The sequence below is a fragment of the Pleuronectes platessa genome, chromosome 13, assembly GCF_947347685.1.
Source record: "Pleuronectes platessa chromosome 13, fPlePla1.1, whole genome shotgun sequence".
Classification (NCBI taxonomy): domain Eukaryota; kingdom Metazoa; phylum Chordata; class Actinopteri; order Pleuronectiformes; family Pleuronectidae; genus Pleuronectes; species Pleuronectes platessa.
Window position 1 is genome coordinate 18,071,235 of NC_070638.1, and position 16,099 is coordinate 18,087,333.

Genomic DNA, 16,099 nt, shown 5'->3' on the forward strand with positions numbered 1-16,099 from the left:
TGGCTCTAAATACAGATTTAAACAGAGCAAAGGACTGTTGGAGATTACTATACATTTATACTAGGGGGCCGCAAGGAATTATGGGCCTTCTGCACATGAGATTACTTTGGACCGCCTCCTCTGATCTTCTTTGATTTACATATATATGGAAAGATTCAGATCAACTATCTCACACATAAATGAAATCATTGATTGCACCAATTGCACAGTCTGTCTTTGGAGGGTGATGTTGGTGTTGTATTTGAGAGAAAGAAAACCTGCAAAATGTTTTGCTTGTTGCAGACACGGCGGCATTAACTGCAGTTTTGACATTTGATTTCATTCGAGACACATCGAGTCATTGTGAAACCTAACGTCTGCTTTTGACTTTTCTCTTAAAACAATCAAACGAAAAGGCAAAATATTCACATATTCCCTCGCAGCTGTTTCTACAAAAATGTACAGTCTTTAAAAGAGTAGTTGTGTTATATTAAATATATAAAACAAATTTAATCAGTCATAGTCTGTGTTCTGCGTGTGTGGTTTATTGTGAGTTTCTTGTGTGTTATTAGTCTGCTTCAGCCAGTCGATCCAAAGAGTATTTTAAAATGTCTCTGGTGGCTTGAGGCTTTTTCGACTGCTCAGCATTCAGCTCGGTGCTCCGAGAAAATCAAATGTTTTCAATTATAATTTCTAGGTGTTTTCTAAACTAGTCATTACCCTTTAACAAGGAAAAAACGTCATAATTAGTTGGAACCACCAACGTGTGCAGAACTATAACTTTTGGATGGGGGGGCTATTGAGAAAAGAGCATGACACTGAATGATTTAAAAATCATTTGGGATATTAAGGTAAAAAAATAATTAAAAGATGTTTGCCTTTTTTAGCAAAATTTGGGCATGGTTTGATTAATTCCACAAAAAGAGTTGAATTAACCAGTTGGAGATTCTTGTAAAATGACATCAACAGCTCATTCCTTCACTATAAACTAAGAATATGAAAAGACGAACTTAGTGTGCTGTAGGTTTCAGAACTCTCATCCCATTATGTGATTCTATTAGTGGTTGGTATTTTCTGTGTAGTATCTATTCAATGAAGCCTATTTATACTAGATAATAGGTCTGTAGTTGTCATTATTAGTGGTCTACTATTCCCATCCTGGTCTCAAGCTGTTGGCCGACTCACATTTCAACATCATTTGTCTGGTTGTTCTGCGCCACACCCTGCAGCTGCCATTCTGTTGTGTTTCTGACAATGGAGTGTTTGCTGTATAAGATCCAACACCAACACTGACACAGGTTAAACAAGAGTCACCAAATTAAACAGGTCTGGAATCTTTAGGATTATAAGTTAAAGGGGAGGACAGTATCATCAGATGTCCCGCTCCGCACGGTGACGCTCTGAGAGAAACAGCCATAAAAAGAATGAATGTTTGAGAAATGCAATAAATATAACTGTTGCTTTGTGCAGGAACATAACAGCCTGTTCCCCACAGTTTATCACATCATTTGTTGCCCGCTGATGATTCTGCAACCAGTTAATCACTCGCAATTGAGTGGTCCTCCGACTCACATCAGGAAAAATAATTCACATTTCCACACACCTTGCTGATGTGCACCTCAGCAGAGATTCTGAGGACGGGTGTTCCTGTCGCTTTCCACAGGACTCAAACTGCTGACGTCACGGCCACCAGCCTGCTCCTCTTCAAAAGAGTCTGCAGTTCTTAGAAGTCATCAGCTGAGGGTTAAGGTCGAGCATTAAGGTCACGGCAGAGTTAAGCTTCCATCCGAGTTTCTCACAGTTTCTCCAATTTGACCATTTCAAGAGAATTTTCCATCACAGAGGAACATTCAGCTCTTCAGAGGCCTTGATAAGGGGAAACCTGCTGACAGGGCGGAAACCCTGGGGGTTAGTGGACAAGCTGAAATCTCAAGGAAATCCAACAAACACACAACTGCACACTTCTGGAGTTGCTGTACTTTGTAAGTGTTAATATGAATCCACGCAACTTGTTTGACAGCCGGAAGATTAAAGGAATCGATGGATTTGCGATGACGTCTCAGTGAACTCCATTTATGGTTTGAAAATACTCACTTGAATCATGGGTGAGAGAAAAATGTGGAAAAATACTGATATTTTTGCGTCACTGTGATGCGTGTGCTCTGTATAAGTGATGCTCACCCCTCGCACACACAGTCTGGTCACAGATTGGATGAGCAGGCAGGCCTCAGCTCACGTCCAGCCAATCAGAGTGCAGCATGTCGCATTCATCGTCGCAGAGATGAGTCCATGTTCTCAGAGCTGGAGGGTGCGAGGAGCAGAGTGAGAGGCCCAGGACATGGTAAACAACCAGGACACACACACACACACACACACACACACACACACACACACACTCACACAAATACACACGCTAACCATAGTAGACAAGCCTTCGCTTCCCATTAAGTTCAGTGCTGCCCTCAGGATGGAGTAAAAATACTTCTCCACAAAGAGTGGGAGCAGAACATCACCAGTGTGTGTCTGTGTGTGTCCTGGTTGTTTGTGTGACATTGGCAGCATTTTTGTTTGTGTTCTCTCACCTTGCACTCATTTTCCTTTGCAAATAATCATTTTAATCGAGGAAACACAATTACCATCAACTTGATGGGTTTAGTTAAATCTGTATTAATGAAACATTATAATCACAAAAATATTATAAAAAGGCACAAGCCTGTAACTGTATTGATTGGTGGGAACTGGGAAGCCTGCTTTAGTCATGCAATAGCTTATCAACAGTTACTGGGTGCAGTCAGGATCTCCAGCTAACTCTGAGTCATTTAGACTCAGAGAACGACACAGGATCATTTGTGGTTGCCTCTATGTAGGACATGTGTTGTTGAGTAAATCCCACAGCATGAGAAGGGAGCTCGTGACTAACACCCCCTCCTGGCGTCCATATGAATCACACCATCGGTATATCCACGTTGTACGATGAGCTCTGAGGAATTTTTGGGTGTTCTGGAAATATGCATATTCAAACTGTGATGCCGCACTCAACGATGAATATGAAGCTGGGGCAAGGAGCGAATAGCTTCGCTCAACATAATGACCAGAGGCATGGAGAAACACCTAGCATGGCTGTGTCCCTGCAGGGTAACGATATCTGCCAAGTAGCATGTCTAAATATATCTCTTGAGTTTATTCTGTACAAAAATGTAAAAGCTGCAACTTACTAAACTAAGGTATGTCCATCGTTCCTTGTTCTCTTGTCCCAAGTCCCATCCACTACCATAAAGGGGGCGTGACCTATACCTCAACCAGCCACCAGGGGCCAACTGAAGGGCTTTGGCTTCAACAGGGATCTGTTGTGTTAAAAAGCAGCAACTAAACAAAGCTAGGTCCATTTATGACACCATTTTGGCATGTGCTTTGATTTAGTTTTGTTTGTTTCTTTGTTTTCCCAAGGCCCATTCCCTACCATGGAGGGGGCATTACCGATAACCCAACTACCCACCAGGGGCTGATTGAGATGCTTTTGCTTCAATTTGAGGATCTGTCACGTTATCCTTCTTTATAAACAGTAAAGGGATTGGTGTCCCCATGTTTGTGATGTTTGTGCTGTGTTCATATTTTGAATGTGTCATATGCGCGCTGTTTTTACAGCACATCGTTATGTAACTGCACACTTTCTAATTGAGTCCACATACATACTTGGTCACACAATCACAGTGTTGTCTTGTGATCGGCAGTCACTTTCATTTAATGTCATATCCTACAGTACTGTTACACTGCAAGACACACACCAGCCCTTTTCTACACTGAGATTTGCTGATGGGAAAAAACCAGTCAAGTGATGCGCAGTGACATGAGTGCAATGTCCCTGCAGTCACTCATGGATGGTTTCACTGACACAGTAACATCCCAAAGCTCTTTGTGTGAGGATTAAACAATCAGTGCTACAAACCAAAGTGTGTGGGTGTATTTGTATCTGTGTGTAACAAGTACTGAAAACACGTGAAATTCAGATTTTTTCAAGCTTTGCAGATTCCCCCTCACATTAGGAAGCATAGCATCTTCTTTTTTTTTTTCCATTAAATGCATGTCGTGAAGACCATCTCTGTGTCTCTAGACCTATGCATCTGGAGAGGGCCTGCGCATTCTCATTTCCTCCTAAATAACACAACTGTATTCTCCTTCCTCGTTTTGTGCGCCACCAAACACAGATATATCCCCTCCTCTTCCATCCCAGGTCTGTTCTCAGAGTCTTTTTGACAAATCACCACATTAAATGTGGCCATTTTGGGGCGCACCACACTTCCCTCTTCTTATTGGTTTCAGATAAAACTGCAATATTTCCACTCATCTATTTCCGCTCATCGATGCCGTGCGTACTACTGTGCACGCACCTGCCACACACACACTCACATGCATGCACAAAAATGCTCCCGGTGCTACACACACCTCCTCCTTCTCCTTGGTCGTTAATAATGTACTGATGGACACACTGAGGTTACTGACCCGTAACCAAGCCATTAATCAAACAATGTAACTAGCATATGATCATAATAAATATGCTGTAGATGAATGTCTTGCAGTCAGGAGAATAGACCCACTGCTTAGCCGAGAGCAGAAGGACAAATTTGATGGAAAAACAGATAAGAGGAAGCTGAGGTGTTCACGCAAGAAACACATTCCTCCTGTGGAAATCTATGTTTTGGACGACCAGATTCATGAACATCCAGGGAAACATTACATGCCAATCATAAAAGCCCCCCCCCCCTCCCCCATGCTGTTGGTCACTGTCTGTTGTACGTGTTCCCATTGTCGTTCACACATAACTGTGGTTCCTAATTATCTATAAAGACTTCCTGCTGTCTGCGGCCGATCAGTACGCTGGGATCGATTGGTGTCTATGTAACATATATGTGCTGGGGTCACCATCACATAGACTGAGCTGTTCCTCAGCCGCTGTCAATAATTTGTGCAATGGGCCTCAACAGTGTCCTGAAAATTGAAATGGCGTTGTTCTGACCTCTAGTGGCAGCACGATGAAACTACAACATGACTCAATAGAGCTCGACACGTCCTTTGTAGGAAATATTTTTTCATTCAGAAATCCATATATTTACAAAAATGTCAACATGAATTACAAGAAATTAATATTTTTTTAATAATTTGTTGGTCTAATTACAGTTTTAAACCCAGTCATGCTTTTTTTTTTAGACCTGTGCATAGATACAATCATATGTTTTGCCAAGTTTCTTGGATTTATGTGTGTTTTTATTTTAGTGTTATATTTGGGTTTTTTCTTTCTTATGCAGGTTCTCGGTTTCCTTGGCATTCGTTTCAGGATTGGTAATTTTCTTATGGCCTAGGTTGCAAACAAATGAGAACCAATTTGAGGATGCATTTTAGCCTTAGCTTGCTATTCTTTTTGTAATTAAGTGTTGGGGTAAGCGGTAATTAATTATATATTGTTCATCAATATGCTCTGAGATGACTGTTGTCCGCTAGCAGGACATAACTCTTTTTTGGGGGGGGTTTGACTATATCTGTGGAGGCAGGTAAACAAAATATTTAGTCACATGAGGACAAGAGTAACAAAGGTGTTGTTCTTGTATCATACTCTCCATGACTGGTGTTGATGAATAACCTCAATATTTCTTTCAGGTAGCTATAGATATTTTTTTTCAAAGTAGCTGGAGTGATATGATGGTTGTATGTTACAGTCATATTTCTATGAGGTCAACACAATGTGATATTGACACATGATGTTGCCATGAAGAGAAAATCATATATTGATTCAATAAGAGAATAAAGAGGAGGCAGATTGTACATAAATGGAAATAAAGAGGTGTGTTGACTGAACAAGTACATTATCACAGAAGACACTGATTTGAGCGAGTTCACAAAAAGCTCTCCTCTGTGCACATGTAGTAATTTGATGCAGTAAATGAATACATACTACTAACCAAACTGATGCTTGGACTACTCTGTAATAATCACCTCAGTGGAAATCGCAAAGAAAAGAAAATCACAGGGTTGATCAAATATTTGGATTTGCATGAAATTGAACTACTATTCATAATCTTTTGTTGCAATTACAGCTAAAGTATTACATTTTTAATTAGTTTTGAATTGGATTTGATTAATGTAAATCATTTCAAGACCCCCTCTCAGTGTCCCTCCCAGGGGATCCCTACCCTTAGTTTGGGAAACATTGGTGTAGTTTACCGTGACTGTATATGTAAGCATTTCTAATTTCATAAGAGAAAACATTCAAATAGATTGTGATCCTTTTATATAGGGCCAACATATAAATATCCTTCATGCTTTGGTGGTTTGAGTTGATTGTTAAAGATGCTTGTCAAAAGTTTTCACTCATCTAATACTTGTCTGTTCGTTAAGTTCCTTTGTTTCTCAGTTTACATTACAGATTGATTATGTTTTCTCCATTCACTTAAACTCTGCTGCCCCCAGTGGTTTCATGTGCATCCAAATGAAAAGAGCGTGGATGCATGGCCTGAACTATTTGGCTCCTTTCAGCTCAAAGCATCACTATCAGATATGACAGCGAGACACTGACCTCAACAGGGGTGTAGAACATGCACAGGGGACATCATGCACAGGGGACATCTGCACTAGCTGATGGGTCATTCCAGTTCTATGTCCACGAGGCCCTCAGGCGGATGTAGATAAAACACAGAGCTTCTTCTGCATGAGTGTGTTGAACATTTACAGCCCAAGACAGATGACGTGAAGGGTCACGGCTCCCACACTCACCCTCACGCTCCTCTTGCACCCTTGCCTCTTGCTGTACAGACTGAAGATGACTGAAGCAGAATGTGGCCTTGATACACGACCACACATGTAATGTGTAATTACAACTGTCAAGCGTGCAGGGAACACTTCTTCCAAAGGAGGAAAGAGCAACAATTTACATTAGTGCTGTTTTGCTATTTCTATGTCAATGTTCTTTCAAATGACTGATGATTTGTTGCTGACTGTTTGTACATTTACATATTTCAAACCTGTGCATTTGTTTCTAAATAAAATATACAGAGTTCGATTTACTTATTCTTTGGGGGATTCTATTTTGGCAACAATTTCATAATTAAGGAACTAGACAGGCGACCAATCTTCATCTCGTGGTCAATTATCAGCTAAATATCAAGAAGTGATTTTGTAGAATGAAAACATTTTACTGATTCCTCTGTGTCATTGTCCATGCTCTAAATAGAAACGTAGAAATGCTTTAATTGCATTTAGTCCTACTGTATTTGTACCATGTATTTTTCCTCTCATGTTTTCTTTTTTAATAATATCTTCCATATATATATCAAATTTTCCTATTTTATATATTGTATTGAAGGCTTGGGATATTTGAATTTTTTTTATATTTGGAGGTAGTTTTCATATAAGCAACTACTGTTTTCTATTATATCCCACATGCATTTATCCATTTCATTAAAAGTTTTTGTATTTATGTTGTGTGAAATAAACTAAACTAAATCAGCATTATTAGTTAATATGTCAGCTTTTTTATTGGTTATGCTCAAATAAGTTTCTTCTTTACAACTTATTGTTTCAGTTCTCTTTTCAAAAGACCATAGGAGCAGCTCTCAGTGAACCTTTATACAGAGACTCCTTTTCCTGATACACATGTGAGCTCCAGATGTGACCTCTGACCTCTCTTTGGAATGGTCAAAGGGAAATCTATAATATAATGAATAATACACCTTTCTGTTCACAGTATAATATATGGTTTATGCGGATACTTATGTTTTCCTCTGCTTATTTATGTTTAAGAAAGCTGATGAAAATGTGAGAAAAGGCAGACCAGATGCTTAAGCTCTATTTAATGGAAAAACATGAAGGAGAGATGAGTTGAGTTCTCACTCCTTCCAGTATTAATGGAACCACCTCTTTGTTACATGTGTCCACAGAGCCAGAGTTAGACTGATGCAAAAGCTGAGGTTTAAACCAGGATGTCTGACGACCTTGTTTCAGCTGTCAGATTTATTTCTGCAAGTTAAATGAAAAAGACAACACGTCAAAGACAATAATGTTGTCCACGTCGATCTGAAGAGTTGGAAACTGGGCACAAGTGTTGCAATTGGTTCTCACAGGCTCTAATGTCTAAAAGAAAATCCAAAATAAGCATCAAAAGCAAGACTCTGAAGCTTCTTCTAGGCTATTACATATGTCTGGTCTATATATTGTACCGTACATTCACTCTTTACTACAAATTCATGGTGACGTTGCCCTCTGTATCCTCGTCATGATTACTCACAAGATGTGTAGGAAGTTGCATTGATGTCAACTGTGGAAGAAGTTGACCTAAAATATCACATCCCATATTATTACATGGACGGACCCAAGAATGAAAAGCTTAAAAATGTTGAAGCGAAAAATTAAACACGTAAATGTGGCAACGAGGGAAGAATGGACACTGAGGGTGGGGTTTTATTTAGGCTCTTAAGTTAAACATCCCATCGTTGTCCTTTGGTTGGAATATGGTTTTTAGACCTAATTATCCTTTTTACGGTTTGTAGAAGTATTTTTCCTTATTTAGTAACAAAAGCACGATTTCCACTCTGACAAGCCATTTCCCGGGATACTTTCTGAAACATTCTTTTAAATCTGGAATGCTTTTAAGAAATATGTAATCAAAAAATTCTCTTATTTTGAACACAGTAAAGATCAGTGCTCCTTGTAGGGAAGACACAAATTCCAGCATTGCATTATGTATCATTAGGATGAGCCCCCCGGCATCTCCACCACTTCCATCGTTAAGTTTGCTGATGACACCACTGTCATAGGCCTGATCACCGGCGACGATGAGAAGGCCTACAGAGAGGAGGTCAGAGCCCTGACATCTTGGTGCCAGGACAACAACCTCCATCTCAACGTCAGCAAAACGAAGGAGCTGATCATGGACTACAGGAAGAGACAAGGAGTGGAACACGCCCCCCTCTCCATCAACAGGACCACGGTGGAGCGAGTCAGCAGCTTCAAGTTCCTCGGGGTCCACATCACTGATGACCTGACCTGGACCCATCACACAGACTCCATAAGGAAGACGGCCAGGCAGCGACTCTTCTTCCTCCGCAGGCTGCGGAAGCTCCACATGGCCTCCAGGATTCTCTGCAACTTCTACAGGTGCACCATAGAGAGCATCCTACAGGTGCACCATAGAGAGGGTGGTGAAGTCTGCCCAGCACATCAACAGGACGGCGCTACCATCCATGGAGGACCTTTACACCCAGCGGTGCAGGAAGAAGAGCAGCCGGATTATTAAAGACCCCTTTCACCCCAGCCATAAACATTTCTGCCTGCTGCCGTCTGGCCGACGATACCGCAGCATCCCGGCTTGTAACACCAGGCTCAGAGACAGTTTCATCTCCCAGGCCATAAGACCTTTAAACTTCTCTGAACTGCAATAACTCCATCAAACTAGCACCGTGACATATTTGCATATTTGCACCATTGTACAAATTGCACTATTGTTGTTTTATTTTCTCTTCAGCTGTTTTTATATATATTTATATATATATATATATATATATATACTTTATTTTCTATTTTAAATTTTGATATTCTATTTTATACTATTTCTATTTTATTTCTTAGGTTGTAATTACTTGAGCATTGCTAGAAGAGAGCCTGTGACTCAAGCATTTCACTGCCAGCGACTGTTAATGTTATTGTTGTGCATTTGATAATAAAAAATCTTGAATCTTGAATCTTGAATTCTGAATCTTTTTATTCAAGAGAAAATTTACTAATATAGGAAAATCCATTTGCATGCACATTCAGATTTTAGCTGAACTTTCAGATACATCAAACTTACTTCTTGCGAGTTTGCCAAGTCACCTTCACGGGCCTGTGTTCTTTCAATTTCTCACATGATGTTATCCAGGTTTGTGAGAGTAAGACATATTTTGATACACATACACATCTCAAAAATAAAACAGAATTTCTGAACACTGACTCCTGAACTGCTCCATTTGTATTGCTTCATTATCAATGTATTTGTATTATGCCCTATCTCTCTCTTCTCCATTTTTCTCTGACACCCAACCAGTCGAGGCAGATGGCCGCCCACACTGAGTCAGGTTCTAGAGGTTTCTTCCAGGTAATCAGGGACTACTTTCTCTCCATAGTCGCCAAAGTGCTGGTCATTGTGTGGACCTGTTGGGTTTCTTTCAATCTTAAGGTCTTGACCTTACCATCTCATGACTTGGCTTTTAAAATTGAAGAGAGGCCGAGAGAGCTCAGTGCACTACAAATTAAGAAACAACCTCATCTTTTTGAAGACACATGTGCTGCAAAAACTCACAACACATCCAAATACAGAAACGCGCTGCAAATAGAAAAAAACTACAACGGAAGTGTTTCCAATGGACCCAAAAAGGTGTCAGCATGTGTTCTGCACTTTTTGCAGCGCACGTGGCATCAACGTTGTTTGATGTCAATCAGGGGCGTTTCTAGGATTGAAAGAAAGGGGGGGCTTAGCCCCTGAGGATGCTGAATGTTTGCGCACGCAGCAGATATCCATGTTTCATACAGTTCATGGATTGGTTCAATCAGAAAGAGTGTGATTTTTCTCTGTATCTTTGCTTGCATTCATTCAGTATAAGATAACAGAAAAGACAGAATTTCAGGATCATTGTGAAATTTGACAACACAAATATGAACTGATTATAAACATCCACATTCTATTGGCACTGATATTATTGTTTTAAAATACTAGAGATATATATATTAATGCAAAGAATAGAGAGCTGTCGATAGTTATTTCTTACATTTCAAATTTGCTCGTTCACACTCTTGCTCACTGGAGACATTTTCTAACAAAATAGCTCGCTAGCTAGCTTAGTGTTAACATAGCTCATTACAATATTCCCTTTCATTTGCCTCAAGTAAACTTAAATTTAAGCAGGTAACAATCATTAACAACTACAGTTAGCCACATTCTGTAACTACCTGTACTTACAATTTCACTCCGTGCATCATTTACTATGAGCTAAACTCCTTGGCTGTAATCCTGCTGTCTTGATGAGAGACGTTACTTGGCAGAGTGAGAAAGCCAGCGCAGCAGCGATGCAGACTCCCCAAGGTCCTAGTGCCTGATCCTTTAATTGTTAAGTATGATGAGAGGCTATTGGATTGTAATTTGAAGGGGGAGAAAACATACAAACCAGAATCGCACTTACATATGTAGCATGTTAGAGTTATATATAACTTGTCCATGTGTAAAACAATAGTTTAATTAAAAAATTACAAATTACAAAAAAAATCTAAATAAATCCCAATAATTATTTTGGGGGGCTGAAGAACATTTTAGGGGAGCCCTAAAAACAGGCCTAACGACGCCCCTGCTATCTATTATAGTATATTATATTATATTTGTATTTTTAAAATGTTTTTATATTTCATTGCATTAGTAGAAAGTATTACATTTTCACTTATTATTACTTTTCTGGTGTCTATTTCTGACTGCTTCCTTTGCTGCTTTATCAAGGCAGAGGGTGTCGCTCCTTGTACAGGTTGTTGAGCCCTAAGAGGCAAAATGTGATTTGTGAATACTGACTATGCAAATAAAAGAAAGTATTGATTTGATTCTGGGTCTCCATCAACTAAGATGCTAAATGGGAAAGACAGTTTAGAAAATTGATGGAATTATTACTCTGATTCATCACTCGCACGTATATACAACAAGAAACAGTACAAATTATTCTCAAAATGTTTATTTACAATTGGGACTCAGTAGTAGGAGATTTCTCTATGAACAAAACTCTCCACAGCTCACAAACCCCTATCGTGCACAACAGAACAGATCATTTAAAAAGTGGATAGAAGTTTTTTATAAAGAGTTAAAGCCTGAAAATAACTTTATTATCTGGATTTCAACTTGAGAAATTTGTAAAGTTAGAGTTTAAAAGTGTTATATCATCTTAAATAAAACCTCTATTTAGTTCTCAAGTAAACAAATGAAGAGGACAACATGATCAGATTAACTCAACTTGGAGCTGCACTATCAGAAAATGTATGAATATGAGTCTGTTATCAGGATTTGTAATGTTTCCTTCTCTTCCTTCATAATTACTGGATGCAGTAATTTTTCAGAAGCACATATTACGGCGATAAGACATAATAAACCAAAATCACACTTTTGTTAATATCAGATCATATCCTTTATTTAGAATAGAAAAAAGCACAAGTGTATTTAGATTCACATGTACTGTGGTATACAATACAATACAACTTTACAATAACGGCGTTCTCCGAAGTCTGTACAGGGTTAAAGTGACAAATGTTGAGTTTACAGTGTGGATCGATGAAGACGATGTGGAAACTTTACAAACCGCTGACTGAAGGAACTGTTCACCTGAGCCGGTGAGGATCAGAAACATGATGTAAAAGTTTTGAAAATATCTCATCTCTCATTTGCTATTTGACACATTTTCATAAGTTCAGACACTGATAATAATAATTATTTTTGCTGACAATGTGGCTGATGATACAAACAGATAGAAAAATCATCTCTGCCTGTTTTACTCTGTTTCTCTGCAGCACTGCGTAAAGTAGCCAGGTGGATAGCATCATGTTGTGGCTCCTCAAACATGAGCAGTCCAGCAGCTGGGTTTGTCTGTCACAGTGTAAAGGTGATCACTCAACCGTGTCAGATGATGATAATTAGAAATAAGGATTGTTGTAGTTTTGATGGTGTAACTGTCTTTATATTCCTCACTGTGCAGGGCAGAAGGTCTGGACAGTTTCCAGTGATGAGAAACCACCACCAGTTTAAAGTCGCCGAGTCCTCCCAGCAGCGTGGATTGAGGAGATGCCCTCGGTCATCCATCAGTGAGGTTTGTAATCATGCAGCATGTGTGTCTGTGTGGGGGGTGGAGCCTGCTCACTTCCTTGCCTTCACCGTGTCCTTCAACAAAAGGGAGAGCCTTGGTGCCCTCCTCCCTTTCTCTGCGAAGAACTTCAGCTGGTTATAGTACGAGTCCATCACCTCCCTTGACGTGACAACCTCCAGGTCCTGCTGGATGAGCTGGAGGAGCTCACAGAGGCTCTCAAGAGACGGCCCATCTCCATTTTGCAGCAGCTTCCTGATGCAGTAGTGCATGGCTTTGTCCCCCAGAACCTTGGAGAGGAACAGCTCCCCAATAAACCGGATGGTATGTATGGAGCGACAGGAGGGTTTGGCGTTGTTTTTCTCTTCCCTCAGTCGATCAATAACCCTCACGTCCCTGACTGGCTCTAGGCAGGACCCCCCCTTCCGAGAAATGTCCTCCCTTTCAAAGTTCTTCTTAAACTCTGCCTGGCAGTGTTTGACCAGCAGGGACCTGAAGGAGACGCTGGCCGACCAGTCGGACAAGGATTGGAATTCCACCTGAAGAGAAGAAAACCATAAGGAAATATTAACACAAATGCAACTCACATACTTAGGAAAACATTGTGATTATTTATGTGTAAAGAATCACTTTATACAGCAAACACCAAATAAAGTCAACAGTGATCAGTGTGTGCTGATTATTATCCTCAACTCTAAATTAACTTATTATTTGATTAACCAAAGTGACGATTCATTTTGATTAATTTAGTATTGCAGGTATTCCTCAATTAACTTGTTTATGATCATCACAAATCCTTATTTGAATTTTTCCTTTATTACTATTTGAAAAAAATGTACTTTTTGTATCGCTACCCTTCTAATTCACAACATGGGTCAAAAATGACCTGTTTTAATTTCCTATGTTATTTCATGCATGGCATGAATGTTTCTTTGCTATGTCTCTGAAATCAATTTATTTCTTTATTTAATATTCCAGATAATCATTAGTTATTTTGTTTTTGATTAACACAAATCATTATTTTCTTTTTTCCTTTCTTACCTTATAAACAAATGTAAATTATTATTAAGAGTTTCTTCACAATCCATTAATAGTGAGAAAGAATATTATGTCCAATACAAAATAAATGTTTGTTCATAAAGTAATAAAGGAAAAATAAAGATCAATATTTCTGGTAATCAAAAACAGGATATTTACCTGGAATATTAAATGATATAATACATTTATCTCAAAGATATGACCCATGGTGTGCATTAAGGGGTTAGCATAGCTTGTTTATCAAAGTGTTAAATGAATGTTACAACCTGCAAAAAAAGATCAACTTCTCAACTAAGTAAGAAACAGGATAAAAGTAGCTTCCAGTCATAGATGCATCACTTACTGTTGAGAGGCGCTGACACAGCTCCGCGAAGACTGCAGCAGAGTCTGGTTTCTGCACGGCCCTCTTGAAGACGAGCTCAACCGTTTCCTGCAGGCTCTCCTCACCATCCATCTCCTCGTGACTTATGAACGCTTGAAAGTTGTCCGTGACACAGCTGACGGTCTCCTCAGGCCGGACCTGCTCCTTCCTCACAGCTTCCTCCTCTGTCTTCTCGGTCCTCTGGATGGATGGAAAGCCAAAGGCGATGTTCACCTGCGGCTGATGCTCGTAGGAGGCAGCATGGAGAAAGCCCACGGGCTTGGATGGAACGCGATGCCACTTCTCACCCCTCCGATCAGGTGGGGTCCATGGCTTCTTGGAGGAGGCAGATGCCTCCAAGGACACAACAGCCTCCCTGTCACGGGGCCTCCGGAACATCTTTGTCTTCTCTCAATCCAAAGAAACAAGTTCAGGTGAAAGAAACGAGTTCAGGTGAAGGACCAGAGTTCAAATACAGTGCCTTGCATAAGTATTCACCCCCTTTGGACTTTTCTACATTTTGTCATGGTATAACCACAGATTAAAATTTATTTCATCGTGAGTTCATGTAATGGACCAACACAAAATAGTGCATCATTTGGAAGTGGGGGGAAATATTACATGGATTTCACAATTATTTACAAATAAAAATCTGAAAAGTGTTGAGTGCATATGTATTCACCCCCTTTACTGTGAAACCCCTAACAAAGATCTGGTGCGACCAATTGCATTCACAAGTCACATTTGCAAGTCACATAATTAGTAAATAGGGTCCACCTGTCTGCAATTTAATCTCAGTATAAATACACCTGTTCTGTGACGGACTCAGAGTTTGTTGGAGATCATTACTGAACAAACAGCATCATGAAGACCAAGGAGCTCACCAAACAGGTCAGGGATAAAGTTGTGGAGAAATTTGAAGCAGGGTTAGGTTATAAAAAAATATCCAGAGCTTTGAACATCTCTCTGAGCACCATAAAATCCATCATAAGAAAATGGAAAGAATATGGCACAACCGCAAACCTACCAAGAGGAGGCCGTCCACCCAAACTGAAGAGTCGGACAAGGAGAAAATGAATCAAAGAAGCAACCAGGAGGCCCATGGTTACTCTGGAGGAGTTGCAGAGATCCACAGCTGAGGTGGGAGAATCTGTCCACAGGACAACTATTAGTCGTCTACTCCACAAATCTGGCCTTTATGGAAGAGTGGCAAGAAGAAAGCCATTGTTGAAAGGGATCCATAAAAAATCCCGTTTGGAGTTTGCCAGAAGCCATGTGGGAGACACAGCAAACATGTGGAAGAAGGTGCTCTGGTCAGATGAGACCAAAATTGAACTTTTTGGCCTCAATGCAAAACGCTATGTGTGGCGAAAACCCAACACTGCCCATCACCCTGAGCACACCATCCCAACAGTGAAACATGGTGGTGGTAGCATCATGCTGTGGGGATGCTTCTCTTCAGCAGGTACAGGGAAACTGGTCAGAATAGAGGGAAAGATGGATGGAGCCAAATACAGGGAAATCCTTGAAGAAAATCTGATGCAGTCTGCAAAAGACTTGAGACTGGGGCGGAGGTTCATCTTCCAGCAGGACAATGACCCTAAACATACAGCCAGAGCTACAAAGGAATGGTTTGGATTAAAGAATGTTAATGTCTTAAAATGGCCCAGTCAAAGCCCAGACCTCAATCCAATAGAGAATCTATGGCCAGACTTGAAGATTGCGGTTCACAGACGGTCTCCATCCAATCTGACTGAGCTTCATCTTTTTTGCCAAGAAGAATGGACAAACCTTTCCATCTCTAGATGTGCAAAGCTGGTAGAGACATACCCCAAAATACGTGCAGCTGTAATTGCAGCGAAAGGGGGTT

General features: G+C 40.1%; 1 protein-coding gene across 1 annotated transcript; it reads right to left on the reverse strand.

The window, feature by feature from the left end:
* Positions 1-2,206: 2,206 nt before the first annotated feature.
* Positions 2,207-14,628, reverse strand: LOC128455221 (eukaryotic translation initiation factor 4 gamma 3). The gene is made up of 3 exons (XM_053438905.1): positions 14,212-14,628; positions 13,042-13,369; positions 2,207-2,280 (listed from the first exon to the last, which is right to left on the reverse strand). Exons 1-3 carry the CDS (start codon positions 14,626-14,628, stop codon positions 2,207-2,209), a joined length of 819 nt encoding a protein of 272 aa, XP_053294880.1.
* Between the last annotated feature and the right edge of the window lie 1,471 nt (positions 14,629-16,099).

What these genes read in the sequence shown, in the direction of transcription:
- LOC128455221 (XM_053438905.1), bottom strand. Translation starts at nt 14,628, where the DNA reads ATGTTCCGGAGGCCCCGTGACAGGGAGGCTGTTGTGTCCTTGGAGGCA. An exon ending in TGTGTCAGCGCCTCTCAACA is followed by an intron (nt 13,370 to 14,211) that starts GTAAGTGATGCA and finishes TCTTCTCTTCAG; the next exon opens with GTGGAATTCCAATCCTTGTC. An exon ending in GCCGTCTCTTGAGAGCCTCT is followed by an intron (nt 2,281 to 13,041) that starts GTGAGCTCCTCC and finishes CGCACCCTCCAG; the next exon opens with CTCTGAGAACATGGACTCAT.